This window comes from Xyrauchen texanus, chromosome 14, assembly GCF_025860055.1.
Source record: "Xyrauchen texanus isolate HMW12.3.18 chromosome 14, RBS_HiC_50CHRs, whole genome shotgun sequence".
In the NCBI taxonomy this organism is placed as follows: domain Eukaryota; kingdom Metazoa; phylum Chordata; class Actinopteri; order Cypriniformes; family Catostomidae; genus Xyrauchen; species Xyrauchen texanus.
Genome location: NC_068289.1, coordinates 18779635 through 18806255, shown reverse-complemented (window position 1 = coordinate 18806255; position 26621 = coordinate 18779635). Strand labels below are relative to the sequence as shown.

The 26621-nt window shown below is 36.3% G+C and overlaps 1 protein-coding gene across 1 annotated transcript in view; it reads left to right on the top strand.

The window, feature by feature from the left end:
- LOC127654841 (alkyldihydroxyacetonephosphate synthase, peroxisomal-like) overlaps positions 1–26621 on the top strand; it is a 62088-nt gene that overhangs the window by 9046 nt on the left and 26421 nt on the right. The window contains exons 3-12 of the mRNA XM_052142336.1: positions 2534–2624; positions 2709–2829; positions 3645–3719; positions 6362–6433; positions 6515–6594; positions 8937–9017; positions 10213–10338; positions 10510–10618; positions 16865–16992; positions 19453–19504. Coding sequence (XP_051998296.1) covers positions 2534–2624; positions 2709–2829; positions 3645–3719; positions 6362–6433; positions 6515–6594; positions 8937–9017; positions 10213–10338; positions 10510–10618; positions 16865–16992; positions 19453–19504 — 935 coding nt within the window. The remainder of the gene's footprint in view (positions 1–2533; positions 2625–2708; positions 2830–3644; positions 3720–6361; positions 6434–6514; positions 6595–8936; positions 9018–10212; positions 10339–10509; positions 10619–16864; positions 16993–19452; positions 19505–26621) is intronic.

Sequence of the window (26621 nt, the reverse complement as noted above, 5' to 3'; positions counted from 1 at the left end):
TCACCTAGCCTTGTACTGCTCAGAAAACGGAAACCATTTTTATTAAAAGAGGAAGATTTATTCTGGTCAAAAATTACCAACTACCATAGGGAGGGTTAATAATTCTGGAGTTATAGGCAATTCAACCTTGCAAAAACAACACAAAAAAGTGTTGTTTTTTTTTTTTTTTGGACTCATACCATTGGGATAAAATGCAAAATGGGGTGCTAAAGTCAACTGATTTGATTAATAGACCTACCTATCTTTGTGCAAAGATAAAATAATGAGTGTCACATTTCAAATTTGTTATTTCAGCCCCTCTCCAAAAAGTGTTGAACAGTTTGACTTTCATTATCATTTATGTACTTTCACCAGTAAAAAAAAAAAAAATATATATATATATATATATATATATATATATATATATATATATATATATATATATATATAAAAATACAATTTTGAGCCGAGTATCTCTTTTTGAGTTAACACGGTATGGCCCAATGTCATTTTGTTGGATTTTTGTGTTTACAATAGTCAGGTCAAGAACAAGGCACAAAAGTATTTTTTGTTCTATTAATGTAACTAAATTAAAATCTCACACAGAGTGTGGTACCCAAAACACTGCTACGAGCTATAATATTTATCACAGTGTCTACCTTAAATACAGTTTCAAGGACCACCTCTGTGTATTCATACATACACAGTGGCGATGCATAATCTAACAGAAACCAAGATAGTTTCTCTTGCAATTATCATCTTAACACATTCAGGATATTCAAATAACACCTATAATTTAAATAAGAGGCTCATACACATCATGGAATGTTTATTATAAGCATATGTCAAGAATTTCTTAAAAATCCTACATTTCAAGTAGCGTACACAAGATGACACTTATCAAGTTATCATAATTGCTATAGCAAGTTATAATTTTGTTCCTGTTAACAAGCTTCTAAGTGTGAGAACAGAGAAAGTGGCGACTTTCTTGCCAGTTCTTGATTATGGGGATGTAGTGTATCAGCATGCTCCTTCTCATATTCTTGCCTCCCTAGATGCTGTGTACCATGGTGCCTTAAGATTTATCACGAATTGCACATTTTCTACACATCATTGTTCATTATATAATAGAGTTTGTTTGTCTTCTCTTGCTGTACGAAGGAAAATGCACTGGTACTTATTGATATATAAAGCTTTTTTTGGGGGGTCTTACCGTCTTATCTTTGTTGTATGCTTAAGCAAAAAGTATTAGGTAACTATTCACTGCTCTCCCAGTTTTTTTTACAATCTGCATGTACCTCGAGTCAGAACTAATATAGGCAAAACTGCTTTTAACTATGCTGCACCTTCAGAATGGAACTCTCTACAGATGACATTGAGGCTGAATCATTTGGTGCCTTTCAGCAATTTCAGAACACTTATACAAGCGCTAGAGAAAGATTTAATGATTTGCAACTGCTTCTGAGGTTGTACTTTTAATCCTACTTTATTGTGTGTTGTATTGTTTTATTGTTATTTGTGTGTATATGTGTTTGAATAATTGGGCCGCATATTTTGGCCAGGACACTCCTGTAAAAGAGATTTTAATCTCAGTGAGGTTTTTTTCTCCTGGTTAAATAAAGGTTTAAAAAAAAAAAAAAAGAATTAGCACATGACAGTATTACACCACTGCCATGACACCGATGACTGAAATATTCCAGTTGTGTCAGGTTGAACTTTTCACCTCCTCTGTGGTTGAAATGGTATGTGATGTGCTGCTGACATCTAGTGGCAGCGTCCTGCACTGCTGTAGTCTGTCATAGAAAGTGTTTTCAAGTCCATTCTGTATGATTCTAAATGTTCTATCAGACAAATAATTTCTTTAAGTGTTAATAAATGCAATTGCTCCAAGTTAATAAATATTTATATGTGCTGGGATATAATTGTCTTTTGGATGGTAACCAGTATCAAGGACAGCACTGTATAAATGTAAGACGTTACATTACGTTACAAGGTGCTTATTAGAAAGAAAAAATATTGAATCAGTTATTTTGTGTTTACTACTAAACTACATCAGTAGGAGACATTCTAAAATATCAACTCATGTCAAGAGTTGATATTTAAGAATGTCTCCTACTGATGTAACAAAAATAAGGTGAAGACATTTATCCTAACCTAACGTAACCTAAAAAAAAAAAAAAAACGATATTGTGGTGGTAATGGGGTTGAAACAGTATATACTCTATATATTTGGATTTACAATGTATTTGTTTTTCTTTCATTTTTTCCAAATATTTGTTGCCAAAAATGTCAACCCCATGACGAATCTAAAAAAAAAAGTAATTGGTATTTAGAAAAATGCCTGTAATGACACTGTACAATTTGGTGTCTTTATTTACACATGTTGATGTTTTGTAGAATTATTTGTGTGACGTAATGCAGACACTATTATATACATATGTGTATTGTTTACTGTTACACAAGCTTGCACAGACCAATTTCAATGTTTGCAATGTTGAAAGGTTCTTTCGGTTATGAAATAGCTTCAAATATGTTTGGGTGTTGTTGGTTTCAGGTATCGGTTGAGTGGGCTGATTTTGCCGAGTTTGAAGGACTGGTTTGAGGGAACTTTTGGAGCTAATTTACAACATAAATCTCCTGCTACAGTGAGTGGACAGTAACTTGACCTCTACCAGACTCTTGTTTAATGTGTGTTCATGTGTGTAATGTGTGCGCATGTTATCTTCTAGCCCACTCTGAATTTAAGTGCAGTGGCGCCTCCTAACCTGAATGAGCCATTCATTGAGGATCTAAAGGCAGTGGGCGTGGCCATGTCACATGATCCAGAAGATCGGGTTTTCAGAGCTCATGGTAATGAACCACCACTCCTTTCACCAGTCTATTTCACCCCAAAATCAAAAGAAAAAATATAAATTGTATATTTTGCTCTAATTAAAATCTGTCTGTCTGTCTGTCTGACAGTAAATTACTCTTGAGTTATTAGAGGGAAGTAAGACAAATATTTTCTTTTCTTTATTTTTCTTTCTTATACTTGTCTTTTCTTTTTCTAATGTTCCTTTTTTCTTTCTTTATTTTTCTTTTGTATTTGTTTTATTTTTTGTTATATTTGTTTGTATTTTCTCCTTTCTCTTTGTTTTTACATTTCTTCTTTTTCTTTTAAATTATTTAATTTTTTATCTATCTTTATTTTTGTTTAATTTTTCTTTCTTTTTTCTTTGTATTTTCTCCTATTTTTTATATTTTTATCTTTCTTTGTCTTTGTTTATTTTTGTCTATTTGTTCTTTTCTTTTAATTAATTTTATTTCTTTTCATTTTTTCTCCTTTTCTTTTCTGTCTTTCTTTTTGTTTATTTTTTCTTTTAATTTATTTTCTTTATTTCTTTTTATTTTCTTTTTATCTTTTCTTTCTTTTTCTTTTCCTTTTCTATCTGTTAATTTTTTTTCTTTGTATATTCTCCTTTCTCTTTTTATTTTTTATCTATTTTATATTTCTTTCTTTATATGTAAAATAGATTTATAACAATGTAATATTTTGTAATGGAACATTTATAATTTTACAAAAAAGTTTGTGAACCCCCTGCTTTTGTTGTCATATTTGTACCATGTATTTTGGCATTTTGTTATTTCTGTGCCTGAACTAAATTCCATCTTTCTTTTTTTCTCAGGACACTGCCTGCATGAAATCTTTGCCCTGCGTGAGGGGAGGATAGGACGGGTGCCGGACATGGTGGTTTGGCCAAGTGAGTGGCTGCAAATGGTTTACATTAGTTTAAGTGCACCAGTGCCTGAATGCTAATTAATATTCATGAGAAACAGCTTTAATTACAGAAAATTTTGCCATCCAGTGATGCTCTGCCTGCCAGAGTAGCTGCTTGCTGATTAGCGGATTTCTGACAATACCCTTTTCACCATGCAAAGGAGCTCTGATTGATGGCTGAGCTTTAATGAGCACAGTCCCATGCGGGCAGCAAATCATGTGCCTGCCCTTTATATGTCTTTTTCCTGAACATTCTCTATCTCTGAGGATTCATTCTTTTTTCCTAACATCCAGGACTAAATCAGAGTTATCCCATCTTTTGCGATTTGTCTTTCATAGATGTAGAAGAGTCAAACTCAATCTTTGTAAATTGGTTGATCTTTTACCTGATCTGAACACATTTAAAGAAATTGAATCAATATTGACCCTATTTGCTTTTTTATTTAATGTTCCTGGTCTTATTGCGTCTGATTCATTCAGTGTACGTTATTCTTAAAAAAGCTGACTGCTGAAGTAACCAAGCAGTGAGCGGGTTATAATAATATTAAACAACAGTATTATAGCTAGGGATGGGATGATATGGTTCGATAAATGATATGAGGTTCAAGAATCGATATAATCGCGATTCAACGGAATAACACTTAAATGACAAAATATTTGTTCTTAAAAAAAAACGTTTGAGCAAAAAATACAACAACTTTACATTTTATTAATTAATATTATATCATAACATTTTATATCTAATAATGATATGAGCTATCACTGTTTGAAATAATGTGTACAATTTACAAGTAAAAACATTGAGTTTACATTCATTTGTACTAGAAATGTTTAAAAAGTTCAGCAAACATCAATGAGATTCTCTTGGTTTCTTTAGCGCATCCATGCTGTGTGAGATTAAAATTCATATTTCTTCTTCCTTTTTTATCTGACTGTAAAGAACTGAAAGGATATTAACACTCATTATTCAATCAAAGTGTAGCGCGCCTCATCTTTGATAGACACACATTACACGGAGGAAACAATCCGCTTTAATCTCAAGCACTTTTCATCAAAACATGGGGATTTTCCAGGTATACCAGTTCTTACATTTCAAAAAGCTAAATTCAAGCATTTTAAGCACTTTAAGGATTTTTTGTAAACCCTGTAAACAGTGTAGAAAAAAGCGCAGCAGTGGTAAAAAGCGATAGGGAGATTATGATGATTGACGGGTCATTTGATTTATGATCACATGGACACAACAGTGTTGTGAATTTGAAATATCTATGTAAGGGGGTTTAGATGGGCAAGGAGGAGGCGAAAACCAGCTTATCAATATAAATCATATTTAATTAAATAAAAAGACACACACAAACATACAGGGCATCTGCCCGTAATTCTCTCTCTCTCGAACTGTCGTCACCAGCCGCCTTTACACCTCGTGGGCCCCATCAGGCTGATTGGGGGCCGGGCGCGCGTCGTTCCAGCTCGGGCCCGCCCTCCTCTTCTCTACAATCGAATTATACCATTTATTTGTAATTTTTTTGGTTCGCAATATACCGACATTCAATATATAGTCCCATCAGTAATTATATCCTACATCACAATCCAATCAAATCTCAGTGGATGAAAACAAGTCCCGCCCTTCTTTATTTCCTTTTAAATATATTGAGTTTAACTAAGAAATACTTTACAATAGAAGTGGTTCTCAATTGTTTTAGGGTCACACCTCCCTTTGAAACTAGTAAAACATTTGGGTTGGGAAAAATTTGTAAACTTTTTTTTATTTTTATTAGAAAATCTACTTTGAAACTGTGTTTTCTTTCAGCTCCATATAACTGTTTCTGATGGATCACGTCAAAAGTAATACTAAAAAATACACTATTCATTGAAAAAAAGATCTGAAATGTAAACCCTTTGTCACTTGGACAAAACTTACTGTTATTTTCTGAATCCTTTATTACAAAAAAGGCATGTTAAAGGAACAACGTTAAAGGAATAGTTCCCTAAAAATAAAAATTGTTAACATATTTCAAACCAGCATAACTGTTTTCATTGTTGGAACACAAGAATGGGAGATGAGAGGATTGTGACTGTCAAGCTCGAAAATTCTCATTAAAACTGCCTGTTTTACTTGTGTGCTATATTTCAAGGAGGAGAAGGCAAATGTTGCAAGAGAAGCAAAAATTGTGTACAGCTTCATTGGTTCTTGCGTGTATCGTTGCTGCGGCACATAAAAAAAAAACTAGGGCATTCCTTGTGCCCCTCTTGCAATACGCGCCGCAGAACTACTGCAATTCTACATAAATGCTTAGTACCCCCCCCCCACACACACACATTCTGTCATAAGTTATTCACCCCCATTTCAAACCCATATGACTTTCTGTCTTCGTGGAACACAAGCAAACAATTTGAGCAACTAATTTTCTGTCAAATGAAAGTGAATGGTGACTGAGGCTGTCAGTCCCTAACATTCTGTCTAACATTGTCTCATCTGTTTCATGGAAGAAAGAAAGAAAGTCATAAAGGATTGGAATGGCATGAGTGTGAGTAAATGATGTCAAAATTATTGTGTAAGCTTAGCACTGCTTTTTTTTTTTTTTATGAATGAGATCTAATGTATTTATCCAGATTTCATTTTTGCAGGCTGTCACAAGGATGTGGAGAAGATTGTGGAACTGGCCTGTAAACACAACACCTGCTTGATACCATACGGAGGCAAGTACTTAAGTAAAAGACACACAGACAAAGATATCTTTGGAAATCTCTGTGCATCTCACTCTCTCTTTCTCTGATCAGGCGGTACGAGTGTGTCCAGTGCTCTAGAGTGCCCCCATGAGGAGACTCGCTCCATTGTGTCTTTGGATACGTCTCAGATGGTGAGTAAATGCTGACATGGACACATACAGCGGGGACCAAAAGTATGAGACCACTAATAAAATGTAACATTTTCTATTTTTAAATATTTTTTTGGTTAATTATTTTATCAGCATAACAATGTAAGAAATAGTGCAGAATCTTACTAATTTTTATATTCATTTTATTTTATAATGTTTGTTTTTCTTTTTCTTTTTCCTGAGTTGAAATCAGATCAGATACATGTCTGTGCACACTGGAACAGTGTCAGTTCCCCTCTCTTTCTTTCACTTTCTCTCATTTTCTCCTCTCAGTGTGTTTCATCTCTGGCTATGACCTTAGATGACCTGTTGTAGGGGTCGTGGGGTCATGCACATGAAAGGAAGTGACTCATAAGCATGGTTGTTTTATGAGTGCAGTGGCGTGATTGATAGTGGAGGGGCGGAGCCATCTGTGGAGACAGGGCTGTTTCCTAAAGAGTATTTAACCCCATAGGAAACCAGGGGACAAACACAGGTTAACATTCGCAATCTCTGAATCAGACACTGGCTAATGCCCTGGCTGCGGGGTGAAGGTGTGATTATTTGTGTAATTTTTTGTATTGTTGAACGGAGCTCTAAATGTGCTGAAAACTGCATTAGCGTTCGGCAGACATGAGACAGGACTTCAAACACACACACACACACACACACACACACACACACACACACACACACACACAGTGACCTTTCTCTGTCCTGACTCTGTAAGCTCATATACGTGGGCTGAGTTCAACAGCAGTGAATCAGTTTGACATGTGGATTTCATGGAGCCCTGCAGATATGCTCACAATGTCAGTCTTTGCACTTTCATCAAAATCTCGTTCTCTCTCTCTGACTCACTCTCACACTCTAGTGTACTCAGAATCTCTCTTTTCTTTCTGTGTGTATTTATAATCTGACTCACGTATTGTGTTGTATAGCACACATTCTGCTTAAGCAATAAGCCTCAAGAGGCTGTGCAACACTGTGATTTTTACACATAGCTGTACCTACAACTGTTCCCACAGGCCAGGACATGTGGCAATAAAGATTGTTTTCTATTCTGGTCTGTTCTGTCCTGTTTTACTCTTATTTTATTCTATTCTGGTCTGTAGTATTATATTGTTTTCTGCTCTGTATGTTTCTATTCTAGTCCTGTCTAGTCTAGTCTATTGTACTTTTATTCTAATCTATACTGCTGCATTCTGTTGCAATCTTTTTTGCTCTGTAATGTTCTGTTCTATCTATGTACATTTCTGTTTTTATTCGATTGTATGCTTTTATTCTATTGCTTTTAATTCTATTCTGGTCTGTTATATCCTGTTTTACTCTTATTTTATAATATTGTGTTCCAGTCTATTCTATTCTACTCTATTCTTCTCTGTACTATTGTTGTTTTCGGCTCTGTTTTATTCTATTCTACTCTATACTGCTGAATTCTATTGTATTCTATTCTGTTCTGTTTTATTCAGTTCTATTCTATTTGACTCTTTTCTGCTCTGTACGGTTCTTTTTTGTTTTATGCTTTCTGTTCTATTCTAGTCTACTGTACACTTATTCTCTACTATTGTATTCAGTTCTATTCTATTCTGTTTTATTCTATTATTTTACATTTACATTTATGCATTTGGCAGACGCTTTTATCCAAAGCGACTTACAGTGCACTTATTACAGGGACAATCCCCCCGGAGCAACCTGGAGTTAAGTGCCTTGCTCAAGGACACAATGGTGGTGGCCGTGGGGTTCGAACCAGCGACGTTCTGATTAACAGCCCTGAACTTTAGCCACTACGCCACCACCACTCCTATTATCTATTCTGTATTTTTATTTTATTCTATTGTGATCAATAATATTCTATTCTGATCTGTACATTTGTTGTATTCAGTTCTATACTGCTGCATTCTATTCTACCCTGTTTTTATTATATTGTATTCTATTGTACATCATATTTTTTATTTTATTGTATTCTATTGTATGCTTATTCTTTTATAATGTATTCCATTGTAATCTTATTATTTTATATTCTGTTCAGTTCTAATCTCTTTTGTTCTATTCTACACCTATTCCAGTCCATTGTATTCAGTTCTGTTCTATACTATTGTACTCTAATTCTAATATATTATATTGTATTTGACTCTATTCCGCTCTGTTCTATTCTATTCTGTTCTACTCTGCTTTATTGTATTGTATTCTACTATGCCCTTATTCTATTCTAATTCTGTTCTATTCTGTCTCTCTCTCTCTCTCTCTCTCCCATTGAGTGATAAATATGACATTCCTTGTTAAACTGAGAGGTTTCCATTAGTTTGACCTGTCATGTTGTTATTCTTATTATTATTTTATAGAACCGAATATTGTGGATTGATGAGAAGAATCTCACAGCTCATGTGGAGGCTGGAATCATTGGACAGGATCTAGAGAGACAGGTCAGTGATATGCAGTATGATCTTAAAACAAGTATAAATAAACTAGTTCAATTCTAAGCAGAGAGTTTTCTGCAGGTCCCAAATGTTTTATTTGTGTTTGTTTGTGTGCGTAAAGGCATTCATGTTCAAGAGTAAAAACAGGTAGTTTGTGGACAGACAGGAAGGCACAAGCAAAGACACATACACAGCAGATGGCCCAAACTAATGTCGAGAAATGGCACCGGTGCTAATGGTGTGATGTAGAGTATGTGCATCTGCTTGACATGCATAACAATTAGCCCATCACTGCGTGTGCATGTGTGTGTGTGTGTGTGTTAATGCAGGATACATCATTTGCACAGATGGCAGAACATTAAAGTTTGTATTTGTATTTCTGGGGGCTGTAGTTAAAACAATCACCTGGAGCGTGTTTTTTTTATTTTTTTTTTTTTATCTGAGACTGATCAGTAACACTATAAGCTCACTCACGCTCACAGGAAACAGATCTGTAACACTTAATAGAGCCTGAATACCACTGTTTGTCCAGAAACATTTCCTATGAAGCTGTTATGTTTTAATGACTGTAGTGCATTTAGAATTTTTATTATAACATGGATCGTTTCAGTCCTGGATGCTGATTAGTCAGTACAGTGTTCAAGCCATGCTAAAACACACACAGTTTATTATCAGTTTAGAGGTAAACACACCTGTTCATCTTTGTACTGTAATTAGCACCCCAAATCTCCAGTCACTGCATGGTATATCACTGAACAGCACCCATAGAGGCCTTACATCTTAAATTACATTTTAGCGCCTATATCTTCTAGAGGAAGGATGGCACTTAATAAATTTGCTTGTAAAATAAAGTTTTAATGAAAATGTATATCCATATTTCTATTATGCTGTTACCGTTTTTTTATAAGCAAAAATGCAGTTGAGACTGTTCTTTATTTTTGTGTGTGTGTTTATATATATACAATTATTTTTATGGACTGTGCCTTACTGTAACAGTGATTTTTAAATAAAAGTTATACAAAATATTTTCTGTGGTAATCATCATAATGCATCAAATGCTTTCAGTTGAGCTTAGCTTCAACCTGGAATATCCTTTTAAATGATTTCTTTTATATATGCAGTCCTGTCTGACTTTAAATTGTAATTTTCCATAAGCGTTTCTGAGATTATGTTACGTATCTGTATGTGTGTTTTTGTGCAGCTGAATGAGAGCGGTTACTGCACGGGACATGAGCCGGACTCAATGGAGTTCAGTTCTCTGGGCGGATGGGTGGCGACGAGGGCGTCGGGCATGAAGAAGAACATATACGGCAACATCGAGGATCTGGTATGTTCGTCAATCTCTATCAATCACACAATCACCCGTGCCCACACACGCACAGCTGTGTTACCAATCTAGAGTTTGGAACAGAGCCTGTGAACCAAGTACATCAGATTCAGCCTCACACACATCGTGTTGGTCATTTATGTTACCTCTGATCTTGCTTTTTGTTCACAGGTGGTTCATATAAAGATGGTGACCCCTAGAGGAGTGATTGAGAAGAGCTGTCTGGGGCCCCGCATGTCCATTGGGCCCGACATACATCACTTCATACTGGGCTCAGAAGGTACGAACATGTGTTTTTATGTGTTTTAAAGGTTTGGATTTCTCAAGTGAATCTCACAAAAGTTCATCTTTTACCACAAAATATAAATAAATAAATAATGATTTATATTGTGCTTAAATAAAATGACACCTATTTTGTAGATATTTACAAAGAAACTCAAGTTAATATTTTTTTTTCCAGAGGCATTACAGTACGGAGAAATGTGTTTGGTTTACAGTTATTGCAATTGGACAATTGGATCTCCACAATCAAACTTGCATGACTTTTTGTTTGTTGTTTATGTTGGTTTGGATATGATCTGAGGTCAGCTGGCTTGCAGTTGTCTATACAGGATAACCAGTAGAGGCAGTGTACAATGTTCTACTTGATGTCAGTAACACAATCTTACCAACAGGTCTCCTGTAGCACATACAGGAACTGGTGCATTACATGAGGATTAACTGTATCCTAAAAGTCATTATGCCATTAGTGAAGCCCTAAAGTGATTGAAATGCATCATAATTTCATCGTTGTATTTTCTAGTATGATCTTGTGCATTTTATGGCTCATATTTATGTATTCTTTGTGGGAGGATGAATATTTACCAGGATTAATCTGAATTAATTAAACATTCATGATTTTATTAGGAAGGACATCTGGCTTTTTTTAATGGCTTTGTAATGTCAGAGGCATTTAGACACTAAAGAAATGCACATTTCACCCTTTCCCCTCTTAGACACTAAAGTTCACAACAGATTTATTGTTGTTGCTTTTGAGGCATGGGATCTTTAGATGTAAGGACTCTCAGAGGTGTGGGTGTGTGTTTGATAGTAAACTTGGTTATTAAAACTTGGCTTTTAAACCCTCTGTTTACTTGCCCCATAGACTTCCACTGAAAGTGCATTACTGTAAACTGAAGAAAATGTGAGTGGTGCCTGTGCAACACTCGCTGCTATGATAGGTTGAGGTAGGTAGTTGCCAGGGCATTGCTATGTGGTTGTTAAGCTTCTTTAAGTGTGTTGCTACATGGTTGCTAGGGTGATCTAACTGGTCATTGCTAGGTGGTGCTTGCCCATGCAGAAAGTAGTCACTATGATGCAAGGGTGCTGTAGGTGGTTTCCAGGGTGTTGCTACTGTTAGTGTTACTGTTGGTCCTTGTTCAGAGCCAATGCTTGGCTGGTTCATGGCCAGGGAAATCTGGAGTCTATCGCAAACCGGAAACACTTTTCCACTGACTTGAAACCTGAATGGTGACATAACGGTTTATGTGGCCAAGTGGTAGTTTTATGCGACTCTCTTACCTGCCCATAAACAAACATGGCATGTCACAGTGTTTGTCTACAGCTTTTAATCCTGTTTTTGAGGGCATATTTGAAATGCAATCTAACGTTTTTACATTGCTCAACAAAATTGCCAGAGATTACTTCAACGCTCAAGATGACAGGTCTTTCTAATTTAGTGAGTAGCTGGTCAGAAATCCCTTACTGAACAAAAAATATTCACAAACTAAGTAAGAAAAGTGTAGGGAAATCTATGAACTTACTGAGATCAGCTTCAAAACACCGGCATGCATCATTTCTTGCTGGATCTCCTCGTAGACTCTTTTTTTTTTTTTTTATTATTATTTAAAAAAAAAAAATCTGTCTAGTTTATCTTGGATCTCCGTATGGAAGTCCATATTGCACATATAGTGCTTGTGTCCTCCGTCTTTCCTGAACACTTGATGTCTGACATTTTTGTGGGGTTTAATTGTTGTTATAGAGTGACGAAGTACTTACAGTATTTGCATAGACAGTAGCTACTGTTGTTGTTAGGTTAATTTTATCTGGTGACGAAACAATCACACCTTCCGCCTCCTGACATAATCAATTCCTGCATAGAGACCAGCAAGCTTTTTGGCCCACTGGATTTTCGGACCCGGAACAGCCTTTTCTACGGTGGAAATTTGCATAACAGTTTGAGAATTTGCACTGACCCAGGACCCCCCAACCATTTTGGTGGAAATGGGCTAAAAATGTGGTTGGTAAAGTGTTGTTAGTGTGTTGCTGCATAGTTGCTAGGTGGTCGCCTATTGACCTAAGTCAAAGTGCACACACCCACATCTCGATTTCGAATTCTGGTGTCTCAGTTAGGGCTGCACAATAATGGCTAAAATAATAAACACAATTATTTTACTCAAAATTGTAATCACGATTATTCTGTCTTTTTATTTTATTACAGGGCTTCACAATTTTTCACCAAAGAATCACTGTTTTCACTTAAAAATAAAATAAATAAATGTAATTCAAACAACAGCTCTCATGTTAAAGAAGTGAAGTGATTCCTTTTGAACAAAATTAAGTCATATTTTACCAATAGAAAGATTTACTCTGGAGGGTGTTCACACTTGAGTCCTCGGTCCCACTTTATATTAGGTGTATTTGACTACTAACATAAGAATACATACAATATATTTATTGTGTAACTACATTTTGTTCTGCAACATTCTCACTAGATTCACATTTGTTGCTACTGAGGTTGAGGTAAAGGCAGGTTTAGGGGTTAAGGTAAGGGTTGAGTTAGACATTTACAGAATTTGTTTGTTGAACATAGAACAAACTGATCTTCCCTGGTTATTGAGGAGTGTTGGGTTGCTGGAATAAACCCTCTGCCCAGCATGATAAACCCTCATCTAGTGGCACAGCATGTGGTTTCTCTGACGGCTAGTATAAACACTCCACAGGACTTTATCACCAGTTTTACACACTCATTTATACATGTCTTCTCTGTACTCAGTAATGAGTGTAGAAGCAGGGACCCAGAGTCAAAGGTCATGCTGGTGTGGGACTGGAAGCGTGCTGCGCTTTGCTTTGCTCCCCCCAAACATGTCATTTTATACTGTCCTGCTTTATGTCACAAAACACACCATCTGTAAATCTCTGCTTCCTTTAGAAGAGCAGGAAACTTGAGCGTTCAGGTGAAAATGAACACACAGACCCCCAGCAGAGAGACAGGGGCTCTATTTGACTTTGCATGTGTGTTTCTCTGGTGGTAATAGACTTTGCTTGATGTTAAGAACTATTAAAATCATGTGAATCGCAGATGAAAATCTAGAAAATTCAAATGAAAACTAGTTGCATAATGTCAAAGTTTGGATAACTGGACAAAACGAAACACATTCCAGATATGTAAGGGATAATGTACAGTATTGCAAAATAAACCCAGACTAAGCAGAGGGGTCTTACTTTATTTTGCACATAAAAATAAATGTGGTAGGCATTCACATATTAAAACCAGTGTTTTCTGATTACCGTGCAAACCAATGACTTTAATACGTCTTTTAAAATAGCCTCATAATTTGGTAACAGACTGCTGAGGGCAGTAAATCCTATACTGCTCGAGGGGGATATGAGGGAATGCCGTCCCCCTTGTAAAACCATCATCCCCTTTATATCAATAGTGTCATATTTTACTTAGAATTAATCATGCAAGTAAAATATTTAATTAAATATTAAATAAGGGGGACTAGCCGATCAGAATAAGAATTCTCTACTTTTGATAAATAACAGACTTTAAATAAGGGGGACTAGCCGATCAGAATAACATTTCGACATGTGTGGGGTTGCCAGGTGCCGGTTTTCTGAAAACACTGGCAAACAGGTATGTCGGAAGTTAGCGATGTGTTGACCTTTCTATAGTGTTCACATGAAACTTATGTCACTGAAGGCAATGCAAGTTTTCAAAAGTTTAACAGACTTTCAAAAATGTCCAAGAGAACAGTTCAAGGAAATCTTTTGCCTTTCTTTAAATGTGCAGTATGTAAGATTTAGAAACCATTGTTAATAAAGACACCTGTGGCCGTTAAGTGAACTGCAGCCATCTACCTGTTTCTCGTGCACACACTCCATAGGGACGTGAGCGAGTGAGCATCGATCAAAACAATGACATAATGTACAAAGAGACTGAACGTGATTCACCGGCATCATGCTAACAGATAAAGTAGCATAATTAAAATTACACAGTTATGATTGTTTTAATACACACTTTGAGACTGTGTATTATATTTGACTCTCCAGTGCTGGAACAGGGCTAAAACAAAGTGTGGATATAGGTCTGACAATGCGAGATTGTAGTTTGATGTAATCACATTTCTTTGCATGATACATTGACTGCATTTATACAATAGCCTATGTTGACGTGAGCTAGCTAGCCAGCTTTATCAATAGCTGTTAACTAAATTTGGTGGATGACAGTAGCTGTTTATAAAATAGACTGTACAATATAAATATGTTGACACAATTCAGTATTGATGTGATTCCATCACAACTGTCATTTTGATACATCGATGCGCTATTTTTTTATAATTATATAATGTATACATTTTCTGTATAACCAAGTTACATTACACTAATGAATGGAGCTTTTTGTATTATCTTGAACATTGTCTAGCATTCATTTCATGTGCTATTGTAGTTTAGCTAAAATGATACAGAGCAATCCTGTATTTCACATACTTTGCAGTTATGTAAGCTTACCTGTCCAATAAGAAGACGTTGGCGTCAATTCAGGGTCGGTTTTTCAGGGTCGGTTTTGATCCCCAAAGTTCCCTCAAGTAATCAAATGCCCTGCCGATGTTCACTCAATGCTTGACCACGATCACGTTCCTGCTTAGCCAGACGGGATTCAGTAGATGTTTTTATTTAAAAATGTTTTGGCTTACTCAGAGTTTGTGTGGGAGTCTGTTATGCTGGGAGCCAAATGTTTGCTGGATTCCATCTCTAAGATAAAATTACCTAGTATTTAAGACTGTTTTCGCTGTTGAATAGCGGAAGAGAAGCTATTACTGTCTGAGGCAAGGCTCTTGGGAGCGTGCATAAACGTCACATCCTTTGGATTTTCCCAGCTAAAGCGGCCCGCTCTCTTCACATAAAAATCAGTCTACAAGCTTTAATAGGCAACCTAGGAAGTCTGGGAGGGCCTCATTTTTTAAGTTGCGTTACAAGCCGTTCACACATTGGCAAAAAAAGGGTGAATATTATATGAAAATTGTTACATGTTGCACCTTTAAAAAAAAAACAAGTTAAGATATTGCTATGACAAATGTACAGTTACAACATGTAAGCTTTATGTTTTTAACAAATAAATAAATAAATCAGCGTATCGCCCATAAAATGCTTTTGTGTGTAGACCCATTTTTTTTTTTACCTTCATAGAAACGGTTATTGTTGTAGAAAATGCATCTGTGAGCGTATGATCTAGAGAAAAACCTTGTTTGCAATCCTTACATGGAATTTTTCAACTTTTCACAAAATTCATCATAAAATATAATAACAGAGGGTAACTGGTGCATATTATGGCCATGCGTAAGGGTCAGTGAATTGATGCTAATTGTTTTGTCCAAAGCTTTTAAATTATTTAAAAATGATAAAAAAAAACATAAGAAATGCTATTCACGCACAACATTTTCTTGAATACACCTCTTCTATGATGAGCATTAAAATATATATATATATATATATATATATATATATATATATATATATATAGTCATATTGATATTTTCTGGGGCTTAAAGTAAAAAATGTAATGAAAAAATGAAAAGCTGAAATTCTAGAAAAAATAAATGTTGGCTTGACTAGTGCAGAATAATCTTTTATTGTTATTAAAATAAGCAGCGAAACAATTGTTTTTGAAAATATGATTAATTTATATATTTATATTTATAAAAAACATTTCTTAGAACTAAGATTTTTATAGTAGACTTGTAAATGATGACCTATTTTTATCACCTCAGACAACCTTATTTATTTGTTATAACCCATAAGAATTAGACCCCCCTCCCCCTCTAGATACGTGAGACATTAAACTTGCTACGTACAGTAGGAAATCTGTTTCCTATTATACAAAAATATTTGACCACAGAATGCTGTTGTAGACCATTCAGAATTAAGTATTACAGAAAGTTTATAGTTTTTGCAGCTTTCTGCTACATATTGGCTTTGCCGTTTCATTCAATTCACTTTGTTGTGAGAAACTATTTTGTCATTTTAAATGTGAATTAGACTGTTCTGGATGGTTCATTATATGATCATTGTTTAGTTTTTTTGGTCTGGCTGAAAATCTGCTGGAAAAATTAGCACTCAGTGTGAAGTTCATTAGTCTGTGTAATACTGAATCAAATCATCCATGATCAAAGTCACTGCTATGATATACTGCTTAGTGAATATCATGGCTCATTAGTCCACTGACATGCTGATTATGTGCTTATGATAATGTCTTAATTCACAGGAACTCTGGGAGTGGTGACTGAGGTTACGATGAAGATCCGGCCCATCCCTGAATATCTGAAATATGGCTCTGTTGTCTTCCCAAACTTCCAGCAGGGTGTGGCGTGCCTGAGAGAGGTGGCCAGACAGGTCTGTATGTGGCCACATTTGACTTGAGAACAGTCCGTTTTCTGCTACACTAATAAATTTATATTTTGACTAATACTGATCACAAGACCATAATATTAATGTTATGGCCAATAACTGACATAATTGACAGGTGTATAAATCTATGATATTTAGTCTGTTTAAAAAATGCATTATTTCTAAACCCCTGTGCTGCATTTGTAGATTTGTAGTGGTTACTAATGTTTGTTGGAATTGTGCTTGAATATGCAGTACTTTTCTTTCACAATGCATGTGAACTGCTCTTGAAGCACTTAACATGACCCCATGAACCGCTCGCTTGCATAGAACAGTGCATCAATTGATTATTCTGAAGCACACACAGGCATGTTTATAAATCTTTTGTTAAATCACAGTCTTTTGCAGTTTAATACTTACAATTGACCATATTGCCATTTTGATGTTATTTTGATTAATGTGCTGCCCTGAAGGATTAATTTAAAAAATCTTTGTGATCATATTGTGACTATTGGATATATGTATGGCCCAGCCCTATATTGTGTGCCTTTCTACATCTTTAAGTACCTTATATAAAGTAATGTGCTGGGTTTATGGATATTTTTATGTCTTATGTATGTCTTTTTTTAGAGATACAGTACATTGATTTGAAGATTTTGAGATGTGTGTGTGTGTTTGTGTTAAATAAGAACTGCACCAGGTCTCATTATAATGTGTGTACCTGCAGCCTTGCTCGGACTCTGTAATGGTCTTACTGTACATCTAGTCTAGTTCTCATTAGTCTGTGAGGCTGCTGCTGATGTAGCTGTTATTGATGACCACACTGTTCTATGCAGTAGAGCTTCTTATTTGTCCATAAACAAACTGTGATCCAAACTTAAAATTGAATTATTGATTGTTATTCAGGACCTCCACACTGTTTCTCTCTCAGTTTCATTTTGCCCAAAGCTGCTTAGAATAAAAAAAAAAAATAATAATAGGGTTGCACAGTATTTTAATTGGAATATACTGTATAACTTTTTTGTACTGTTTGTAAACTACAAAAATATTGTAGAAAGATCGACAAAGTAAATTATCCACATTATAAAAGTTTTACATATAAAGAAATTAATAGTACTTTTAAAAAATGTTTCAAATGAATATTGCAGTCATATCAGTAGGTGGATTGAGTAGTATAAGTCCAAGGCAACTGCAGGCAACATTAACAATTACAGAGTGCACTTTATTAAAAAATGATATTGTAGATTTGTTTTTAAGCTGAAGGAAATGGATACATTATACATGTGATCCCATTATACACTGATGAACCAAAACATTATGACCACCTCCACGTGTTGCCAAAACTGAGCCGACCCACCAATGCATGGACTCTGCAAGACCCCTGAAGGTGTCCTTTGGTATCTGGCACAAAGACATTAGCAGCAGATTTAAGTCCTTTAAGTTGCGAGGTGGAGGCACTGTGAATCGGACTTGTTGGTCCAGCACATCCCATAGATGCTCAATCGGATTGAGATCTAGGGAATATGGAGACCAGGGCAACTCCTTGAACTCTTAATCATGTTCCTAAAACCATCCCCGAACAATGTGTGCAGTGTGGCAGGGCGCATTATCCTGCTGAAAGAGGCCACTTCCATCAGGGAATACCATTGTCATGAAGGGGTATACCTGGTCTTCAACGATGTTTAGGTATTTGGCATGTGCCAAATTGACATCCACATGAATGGCAGGACCCATGGTTTCCCATCCTGGTGCCATCACTTCCCCAGATAAATGGCACACACATACACAGCCGTCCAAGTGATGTAAAAGAAAATGGGATTTATCGGACCAGGCGACCTTCTTCCACTGCTCCAAGGACCAGTTCCGACGCTCACGTCCATTGTAGGCACTTTCGATAGTGGACAGGGGTCATCATAGGCACTCTGACCAGTCTGCGGCTATGCAGCCCCATACGCAGCAGGATGTGATGCACAGTGTGTTGTGACATATTCCTCCCGTAACCATCATTAAACTTTTCTGTTGGTTCAGACCAGACAGCATAGCCTTCGGTGCCCTCGTGCATCGATGAGCATTGGGCGCCCAACACCCTGTTGCCGGATTGTGGTTTGTCCCTTTTCGGACCACTGTCAGTAGGTACTCACCACTGCTGACCAGGAGCATCTCACAAGCCTTGCCATTTCAGAGATGCTCTGACAGTCATCTGGCCATAACAATTTGGCCCTTGTCAAAGTCTCTCAGGTATTTACCTCTGCCCATTTCTCCTGCATTAAACACGTTGACTACGAGAACTGATTGTTCGTTTACCATCTAATCTACCCAGACCTTGACATGTGGCCTTATTAGAAAATGATCAGCGTTATTCACTTCATAGTGTACATATCATATGTGTTCATCTGTTTCCGGTCTGTGAAGATGCAAGTTAAAGCTGTTTTTTTGTTTAATTGATTAATTTCTTCTCCCCTCCAGAGATGTGCGCCAGCATCTATTCGGCTAATGGACAACGAGCAGTTTCAGTTTGGTGAGTTTTGTTGTTTCTTCTAATCAGTTTGTGATGCATACAATTAATTTCATCTAAAGGCAAATTCTGTTGGAAATTTTCAGGGCTCAAGTAGGTTTATTTTTTACAGACATGATATAAAAAGTTTCTAGCATCAAGCAATTTGTCTGTCCACATGAATGCAAAACTGCTGCACACCACAGCACAATGACAGCCAATCAAAACATTTGATGGTAATGATGAGCGGGATATTGGAGCAATGAAAGTTCACAGCATATGTGGCTAACCGATGCGACACAGCAGAAACAAAATGACCAACAAAATGTCCATTTGCTCGTCACTTTTTGCGGCTTTAGCTGTTTTGGAGAAAAACTGATTAACAAGGAAAAGTTAACTTTTATCTTGTGTTGTTTTATTGCATTGTATGTAGTTATGAGACATGTTAGCCAAACGTCAGCTGTCCTAAATTCTCAAAACACAAACCCTAAAATATTTCAGTGTCTAGAAATAACTGTTTGTGGAATCTCAATAAAATTTATTTAAAATTCTTATATAGGAATTAGGGCTGTCGATTTAACACGTTAATGCGGTGTGATTAATTTGACAAAAAATAACGTGTTAAAAAAATGTACGCAATTAATCGCACCATAATAAGGAAGATTCCTGAGAAATTCAAGCTTGTAATACCACCTGTTTACTCCAGAGGGCAGTAAGTGAAATTTCAGCTGTATGAGCAACGCAGTTTATACAGTGAAGAAAACAACCCACAACACAGACATGTGTTACGTTCTTGCGTTCAAAACACTTGAAGGATATATATATATATATATATATATATATATATATATGCTCACATAAAGGATTATTAGGAACACCTGTTCAATTTCTCATTAATGCAATTATCTAATCAACCAATCACATGGCAGTTGCTTCAATGCATTTAGGGGTGTGGTCCTGGTCAAGACAATCTCCTGAACTCCAAACTGAATGTCAGAATGGGAAAGAAAGGTGATTTAAGCCATTTTGAGCGTGGCATGGTTGTTGGTGCCAGACGGGCCAGTCTGAGTATTTCACAATCTGCTCAGTTACTGGGATTTTCACGCACAACCATTTCTAGGGTTTACAAAGAATGGTGTGAAAAGGGAAAAACATCCAGTATGCGGCAGTCCTGTGGGCTGAAAATGCCTTGTTGATGCTAGAGGTCAGAGGAGAATGGGCCGACTGATTCAAGCTGATAGAAGAGCAACTTTGTCTGAAATAACCACTCGTTACAACCGAGGTATGCAGCAAAGCATTTGTGAAGCCACAACATGCACAACCTTGAGGCGGATGGGCTACAACAGCAGAAGACCCCACCGGTACCACTCATCTCCAATACAAATAGGAAAAAGAGGCTACAATTTGCAAGAGCTCACCAAAATTGGACCGTTGAAGACTGGAAAAATGTTGCCTGGTCTGATGAGTCTCGATTTCTGTTGAGACATTCAGATGGTAGAGTCAGAATTTGGCGTAAACAGAATGAGAACATGGATCCATCATGCCCTGTTACCACTGTGCAGGCTGGTGGTGGTGGTGTAATGGTGTGGGGGATGTTTTCTTGGCACACTTTAGGCCCCTTAGTGCCAATTGGGCATCGTTTAAATGCCATGGCCTACCTGAGCATTGTTTCTGACCATGTCCATCCCTTTATGGCCACCATGTACCCATCCTCTGATGGCTTCTTCCAGCAGGATAATGCACCATGTCACAAAGCTCGAATCATTTCAAAATGGTTTCTTGAACATGACAATGAGTTCACTGTACTAAAATGGCCCCCACAGTCACCAGATCTCAACCCAATAGAGCATCTTTGGGATGTGGTGGAACGGGAGCTTCGTGGCCTGGATGTGCATCCCACAAATGTCCATCAACTGCAAGATACTATCCTATCAATATGGGCCAACATTTCTAAAGAATGCTTTCAGCACCTTGTTGAATCAGTGCCACGTAGAATTAAGGCAGTTCTGAAGGCGAAAGGGGGTCAAACACAGTATTAGTATGGTGTTCCTAATAATCCTTTAGGTGAGGTGGGTGTGTGTGTGTGTGTGTGTGTGTGTGTGTGTGTGTGTGTGTGTGTGTGTGTGTATATATATATATATATATATATATATATATATATATATATATATATATATATATATATATATATATATTTTATATTTAAAGATATATATATATATATATTTTTTTTTTTTATATTTAAAGATAACTATGTATAATTATATATTGATATAAATATGTATAATCTTTATAGATTGAATTATTGTTACATGAGGGGCTTTCTCAGCAAATATTTGTATATGCGATTAATCACGATTAATTAATCGGGACACTATGTAATTAATTTGATTAAAACTTTTAATCGATTGACAGCCCTTATAGGAATAAAACAATACAACTGGAAAAGCCATGTCAAATCAAAAGACTGTGAACAGTGCATCCTGAGGAACAGTTTATACCGAGTTAGTTATGTTGATAATTTCTTGGATTCTTAGAAAATATTTTACAAAGGAAGCTAAACATGAACATGCAGGAATGGAGAACAGTGACGCAAAGCATTCAGCGTGGGAGTGCAGGATGTGTTGTCATGGTTACAATAATGTCTCAGAGGGTTTGCCGTGGGATACGGCCTTGTGTGGGCTTATCTCTGATCAAAGAGGGATTCAGTCGCCACTGCTCCAGCCAATCACAGAAACACTAGGATTAGATGGTGATTAGTGATGAAATACTCAATGACCAGTTGAATGTTGTGGTTGAGTGAATATCTTGTGAGTTGAATTGTACAAAAAGTTTGGTTTCTAAACCGGTTTCTCTGACACTCCTGCTGCCCTATCAATGTTTCTTTACACTAATGAGGACAAAGGCAAACACAGTAACTACACATTTTGTCAAATGGCTGAAATGTACTCTTTTAGACCACATGACAGACATGTCCGTAAACGATCTCTCTCTCCAGCACCATCCTCCGCAGTTGGCCTTTATCCCTCTCGGAGGCTTGATTAGCCTGATAAGGGACCGGGTGTGTAGAATCACAACCCGGCCACGCCCTCCGCCCTGTCACGCCTAGTTCCTGCATTTTGGCTTTGTTTGACAGGCTTACTTATAGTTCAATCATGATAACAACTCGAAATTGATTTAAGGTATTGTAATTGATATGACAAGTTGGTAGGATTGGTCTTTGTGGACTAGATCTTTTACGATGCTGCTGCATGCTCAATACCCTTGAAGCAGCTTTAGACATGTGGTGCTGGGGAGGAGGATGATTTCAAACAGGGCAAATAATACGATGCAGTGAATCCAGCTTACCTGCAAACAATTGAGGCAATTTAAATGTTAGACAAAGATGATACAAGTTGATTGGTTAAAGGGATAGTTCACCCAAAAATGTAAATTATCTGATCATTTACTCACCTTCATGCCATCTGAGATGTGTATGACTTGCTTTCATCTGCAAAACACTTTTGAAGATTTGTAGAAAAAGATCCAGGCTCAGCAGGTCCTTAGAATGTGAGTGGGTGGTGATTTAGAAATCTGTAGGTCCAAAAATGCACAGATAGTCAGCATAAGATTAGTCCATCCTATCTCCAGCGGTGACATTAATGTCTTCTAAAGTGAATCGATCACTTTGTGTGCGAAAAAGAACGATATTTAAGCACATTTTAACTATAAAGTATTTACCCGAGTGCTCCCGTGACGTAAGTGCGATGACACGTGAATTGACGTGTGACAGACACACATCCAATGTGCTTACGTCACAGGAGTTCTCATTCATCAACAACGCCTGACTGGAAGCAATCTTTTATTGTTAAAAAGCACTTAAATATATTTATTTTATATAATTATTTTTCGCACACAAAGTGATTTAATGTCTTCTAAAGAGAATCGATGTCACCACTGGAGATAAGACAGACTACACTTATGCGGACTATCTGTGCTTTTTGGACCTACAAATTTCTACCTAAGGACCTGCTAAGGACATGCTGAGCATGGATATTTTTATAGCTAACAGATTACATGTTTAAAGGACCTATCGGCTTGCGCCATTGTCTTTAAATTGGAATAGGAGAAAGTATTTTACCGTCAGAAAATTATATATTATATAAAAATTATATCACTGAAGTAATTTTCAGATTTACAGTGAATAATTTCAACATATTAGAGAATGAAACATCTCTTTCAAAATTATTTTAGTATGATTATTCCTCTGATGCAAAGTCAATGATGACGTTATTATTTTCAAAGAAATTATACAGGCAAAATTAAATAGCATTTTTAAAGGGTTATGTAGGGTTTTTGAAACAAAGGTTAACTTAGAGCATGTAGTAGAGACACACAGAAGGCCTTTATTTCAAACATCATCTGTTATGAAGTCATCTCTCACTTAAGAATCAGCAATCCCTTTTCATATAATTAAGAGATGAATCGAAAAATGTAGCATTTGAAAGCAGTATTTTAGTTTTTATTACTTGTTGTTGTTGTTTTGTGTATTCATTACATCAAGTGATTTAATTTTGTCTGTTGTAATTTATCTCCGGAGAACCCCCTCTCACACCGACTTGTATAAAGTGAAATTGATCATTATTTTACCAGCTGAGCAGCAAACGAACGAGCGTGAAACACACAGTTCAGGAACAATGAAAAATGGCTCTGGCAGCAATTAAGCTCACAGTACAGCAGTTTTATATCGTTACATGTGGAGATGTGGGGGACTTTCTGAGGGGTTGCCAGATATATGTGGAAAAGTTCTCGCTGTCTCCAGGGAGCTCATTAACTCTGTATGGCTCTGTGTTTTCATCGACTTTGCACTTCTTGAGAGAGAGAGAGAGAGAGAGAGAGAGAGAGAGAGAGAGAGAGAGAGAGAGAGAGAGAGATGTATTGACTCTTTAATGAAGAATCCAGTCTCTGTAATCACAATGTTTTTTGCTGAATGCACACTTTTAGTCCAGAAGTGTGGCAGTGTTATTTTTATATTTGTTTTATGATAACAACCTGAAGAATATTGAGGTGATTAGTATTGCAATGCGTTTAAACAGATTCACTGTGGTAATGTCAGTGGCACAGCATTATGGAAGTGTAGACCCTGACAAACTGAACGTCATTGGAGGGCAGACTGAAAAATACTCTAAGGAAACTTGAATTATTGTTTCAAAGTGTTAATGTGCACTATCTGAAATGACAATGTAGGTTAAAGCAGAACAGTTTGTCTGTTGAGTGAGTGAGTTTAAGACAGATTATGGTTATCTTTTCCTCACACACCCGGCTGTCTACAGGGTTCCTACTGACATTGGAAAATTCAAATTTGTGATTTCCAGGCCTGGAAAAATCATTCATAAAATCAAACTCTGTTGCATTTTTGGGCTGCCGTCACACTTTTTCACACTCAAATTTAAAAGCTTACCATTCACATACTGTGGACTAATTGCACATTTTTTTTCTCTTTTTTCAGAAATCACCCCAAATAAAAAAAATATTGACTTAAATTATTCATAAATATTGTATGTGTTTATAAGTTTATGATAAACAAAGTTTTTTTTGTAAACATATAGTTCTTGTTCTGTTCACTCTACCTCAAATTGAAAAGCCTTATTTCATGCTTTTCCTGCTGGATGGATATTTTGTTCTGAACTTTTAAGATCACAGACTAGTAAAGTGTGGCTCATTTTTTAGAAAACTGCTTAAGGTTAAAGCAGTTATAAAGTTTTAAGCTATTTGGGGCTTACAACAGCAGTGATCAGTGCTCTCGGACTTTAGGAGTCCAAACACCAAAGGTGCTGTATTTGTATTTTTCCTGATCATCTTCTCCTTCTGCCTTAAAAGCATATGGGCAGACAAAACCTTAAGTCCTAAAGACACCAAACTTGGCAGAATGACCCCCATTATTTATACTTGGTATAAAACACCCCCATCCGACTCTAGGCGGTGCTATAATAATAAGCACTTTACCTTTTGGCTCACGTCTTCGCAACCGTAAGTGTTTCCTCGGTTCCTTAAGTCACGACAAACAAAAGTAAAAAAATATATATATATTTTGAATTTAGAATTTTTGGAAAAACCTACTTGGTGAACTCCTCCTAGGCCATTTTTCTGATTTGCTTGAAATTGTGCACGCTTAATCTAGGGAAGGTCCTGACAAAATTATCTTTTCGGATTTTTGATTTGTCAAATCGTTTTGTTGATATTAGCTAATTAATTCTTTGGGCGTGTCCCTAATTTATTCAATGGTTAAAACTTGGAATACTTTGATATCAGAACATATCAAATTCCTTATAACTTCGGAACCATTTGATTGAAACATTTGAAACTTGGCATGCATCATCTTTGGATCACGTGCTAACATATCCTTACAAAAACGATTAGACAAATTAACAAAAACGGCCGCCAGCAGCCAATCAAATTTTAGCAGCTAATAACTTGTATTGCGAATGTCCGATCGTTATGGAATTTAAAGAGCACTTACAGGTCACCCTAATTAGGCTGTATACCAATTATACAATTTGGTGAATATTGTCCACAAGGTGGCACTATACTGAGCTAATTAGATTTTTTTGCTAATAACTTCTTATCTATAAGGGCTAGAATCAAAGTTCCATTTAGAATTCCTCCTAGACCGTTTGTCCTATTGGCTCGAAAATCATCTGGGGACTGTCCTGACAAATATATATATATATATATATATATTTTTGTTTTTCTTTTTTTTTGATATGTCAAATTGTTTAGAAGATTTAAGCCAGTGAATTATTTGATTGTAACTAGTAGTATGGTTTTATTTGTGTGCACAACTTCCAAACATGACAAAATTTAAAACATACACACTATGATAGTCTGAGGACATGTGCTAAATTTTCCACTTGTCAACAGCAAATGCAAATATTATTTCAACAATAACTGAAAGATGAAGGATGTACTACCCATTTTGTTCACTAGATAGAGCAGCATCTAAGACATTCCATTAAATCCTCTGACTTTTGATTTATTGTTCTTTTAATGTAATATCTGTGCAACTATCCACCAAATGAAGAGCCCTATGAAATCTGTTTATGTTTTTCCTCAAGTAAATTTTTTCCTGATTTATTTGTCTAGCAATCCAAAATCTAATTTA